General features: G+C 32.4%; 1 protein-coding gene across 1 annotated transcript; it reads left to right on the top strand.

The window, feature by feature from the left end:
• Positions 1-306: 306 nt before the first annotated feature.
• On the top strand, positions 307-3092 carry LOC143563996 (signal recognition particle 14 kDa protein-like). Its single transcript, XM_077051400.1, has 4 exons — positions 307-340; positions 1398-1491; positions 1578-1687; positions 2854-3092. The coding sequence occupies exons 1-4, from the start codon at positions 338-340 to the stop codon at positions 3055-3057; spliced, it is 411 nt and encodes a 136-aa protein (XP_076907515.1). The 5' UTR covers positions 307-337; the 3' UTR covers positions 3058-3092.
• The last annotated feature ends 706 nt before the right edge of the window (positions 3093-3798 follow it).

The raw sequence follows: 3798 nt of genomic DNA, 5'->3' as shown, positions 1-3798 counted from the left end.
AATAAAAAATAAAATTCACGTCGCCACTCAACATCAACTTCAAAAAAAAGATAAAAAGATTTTCTATGTGAAACAGAAAAGAAATTGGCTAAAAAAACATGTTAAAACTTTTAATTTAATCAAATACGAAAGTTGAGTGACTTAATTAAAACATTTTTTAAAGTTAAGTGACCAAATTAAAACACTTTTGAAAGTTGTTATGAATTTGCTCCAAAAATAAATAACGAAAAAAAAAAGTAAATAAAAGTTGGAAAGTATGTATGTATCCCCAAATCACATCGCCCTAATTTGCTTTGCTTTCACATCTTCTTGATCGATTCAACGGACGACGATCGTTATGGTAAGTTAACCTGCTTCTTTCAATTGAATCGTAATTGTTAGTCGTTGAAATTGATCTATTCTTTACTCTTTAATTTGAATGTTTATGTTTATGTTTATGTTTATGTTTGTTTAATGGTAGTTGACTGCTTTTCGCAATGCCCACTAACCCTAATTTATTCTATCTTTTAGTTCAAATCCTTCTTTCACATTCTACTTAATTACATGTATGTATGTATTTCTTGACGTCCCAACCCGGACTGACTCTACCTTTCTCCATTTCTTTCGCTCCTGATGTATTTTTCTATCCTAAAAATAATAATATTCATAAGTACATAGTCTGCTAAATTGCATAATATGATTCATCAGTGGATCGGCTAATTCTAGGTTAATATTAGACGGTTATATTTATACGGCTAATGCTAGGTTAATATTAGATGAAAACAAACTTTCACCATTTTGTTGAAATTATTTTGCCAATGGATTTACTCGTTAATTTTTTTCTTCATGTTATTATCACTAGTTTATTATTAGTACTTATTTGCCCACATGCCCGTTATAGGTTTGTCTAGGGTTTCTGGTTTGTTTCGTAGATATTGAGGGTCTCCCTTATATTGTAATTACAGCATTCAGATAAATATTATTCCAGTCTCTTTCGCAATTCAAAAAATCCATTTTGACTTGTTATTTATATATATGCTTTTGGTTTCTTATTTTGACTTGTTATTTATGTATGCATATTTATTCAATAACGATTCAGCTAATTCTGGTTACAAAAATAATGTTATTACAGTAAGAATCCAAATCTTGGAATAAGACAATTAGGAGGTTATATGAATTAAAAGTATCACTTTTGGCGACGTTTTTTTCTGAGTGACTAGTTACCCTTCAGTCTAAATTTTTTTATTCCACCTGTTTGAAATAAAACACAATTAACAAGCCAAACAATTGAAGCTAATGGGTCGAAACTGTCAACTAACAACTAAGTACATAGTTATGTGAATATTTTAAGGTTTAATGACAACAGTTTTTGTATCTGGAACATGTATGAATTGCTTGTTATTTTGTAACGATGTTAGGTACGCTTACAGCTCGACCCGTTTCTCAATGAACTAACCAGCATGTTTGAGCACACCACAGAAAAGGGCTCTGTGTGGGTTACACTCAAACACTGTAAGTTTTGTTTATTGTATTCCTTATTTCTCTATCTACTTTTCTATTTAAAATACTGATTATATTGTTTTTTATTTGTTTTTCAGCCTCTGACAAGTCTAAGGTGCAAAGGAACAAGATAACAACTGCTGGTAAAGAACTTGAGTTCAAATGTCTTGTTAGGGCAACTGATGGAAAAAAGAACATTTCCACATTGGTAACAAATCTGAACCAAGTTTTTTCTTTTTCAATATCTTATATTTTAATTTAAATCATTACATATATTCTTCTATGAATGATCCTTTCTAAGTAGAGGTGGCAAAATGAGCAGGATGAGTTATGGGTGTCATCAGATTAATTTTGCCTAAGCTCGAGCTCAGCTCGTTTATATACACGAACCTGAGCTCGAGCTCGTTTATATACGAGAACTCGAGCGTCGCTTGGTTTGAGCTCTGTCTAAAGCTTGAGCTCGTCTCGTTAATAATTTTTCAAGCTCAGGATTGGCTTGTTTATTATTATGTATACATAAAAATAATATATTAGCTGGTTATGATTATGATAGTTGTGTACATAATAATATTCATTAATGTAATTATGCATGTATTATATAAAGTAAAAATTTTGATATGCATAAATAATATGCTTGTTTAGGTTCGCAAGCCTAGTCAAGCTCGGGCTTGAGTTACATCACGTTTATTAAACGAGCTCCAACTTAAGCTCGAGTTTAGGCTTGAGAAGTGTTAGCATTTAAAGTTTTTTTCCCCTTCAAAGAGTTACTTTTTCAAACTGAAATTTATTTTAGGTTTTACCATCTTTATCACCTCTTAATTACAAAAGCATCATCCATTCTTGATCATTTTCATTCACTTCTTTTATCACAAGCTAAATATATACCAAGTTTTACTATTTGAGAACAAAAGATAAATAAACAGTTACTCGTTTAATCTCAGATAACTTTCATATACTCAATCAAACGATTTACAATGAAGTGGCAGGTAAGCGGACAACAAGCTGCGCCGCAACCCCCTTTGATCGGTAAAGAACTTGAGCGATGGCTTGTTCTTAGTGAGCCGAGTTCGAGTAGCTCATGAGCGATGGCTCGTTAATGCCTCGAGGTTGTGTAACCGATCAAACGGGTTGGCTGAGGTTGGCTTAACCGCGTAACTTATTTTATTTTAATAAATAATTTGTGTTAAATATGATTCAAAAAGTATATTATGGTGAGGTTTTCTGATAAATCATCTTTGGAGGCTCTTTGCATTTGTATATACTTGGCATGACTATGACCCATAACCCATTTTACCAAATAAAGTGTTGAAATTCTCAAACTAGTTACCCTGCTAGAACATGATTAGTTATTATTGTGGATTAAATCACAAACAGGTCGGAACAAAGGATCATCAACGGTTTCAAGCATCTTATGCTACCATTTTGAAGGCACGCATGACATCATTGAAAAAGAGAGAGAAGAAAGACAAAAGAAAGGCTGCGGATGTCGCTGAGAAGAAACCCTCAAAAGCCGCTAGGCCTATGGATGTTGATAAGAAGCCCCAAGCATCCGTTAAACGTTCTGCTGCCAACCAGTAATCTTATCATGCGTCATACTTCATCATATTTGCATGCTTTCTATGTTAAAAGACGGTTTTGCCCCTCAACCCAGCTTCCTTTTGATGAATTGATAGTTACAAGTCGTCAATACTTGATACCTTTGGGTGGATAATCAGCTTGTTTTACTAGTGATTTGTTGGTTTGCTTTTGTTGGATATGTGTTTGTTTGGTTTTACCTAGAGGCGGCAACAATATGGGTCTGAGTACCGGGTCAACACAGGTCTGTGACTGAGTTTACCTCGGCCCCTTGATCCTTGTTGACAAAACGTTTTTAACTTTTTTATAATCTGCAGAAAATACAACTGTCGAAACTCGAAAGCTATATTATTAGGGTAAGAATTTAAATTTGTTTAGAAAAAAAACCTCTATTTTTACATTAAATAATCTAAATTCTTTGTACTCAGTTACGTGGCCACATTTTTGTCCAGATGTTTTAATTTTTTCATAAATTACTTCCTGCACAATGAATTTACATTTAAAAAAAAAAACTATTCATAACATAAATCTATTAGCTTATGACAAAAGCGAGCAAAGTGCAAACCATTACTGGCTTCAACATGGTAGCTAACTTCAGTTTCCTTTTTCAAATAATAACCTCTTGTCTCTTTTGGTTAAACATTTATCGAATTTAAGACATTAAAATATGTTTACTAAAAATCATTGTAGTTATTAATATCTATAATAACATTAATAAGCGAAAAGTTAAAATGCAAAAGAAAA

The sequence above is a fragment of the Bidens hawaiensis genome, unplaced genomic scaffold (genome assembly GCF_021521415.1).
Source record: "Bidens hawaiensis isolate Kalapana, Puna unplaced genomic scaffold, B.hawaiensis_p1.1 tig00021681_1, whole genome shotgun sequence".
In the NCBI taxonomy this organism is placed as follows: Eukaryota; Viridiplantae; Streptophyta; class Magnoliopsida; order Asterales; family Asteraceae; genus Bidens; species Bidens hawaiensis.
This window is presented reverse-complemented; position numbering and strand designations above follow the sequence as displayed.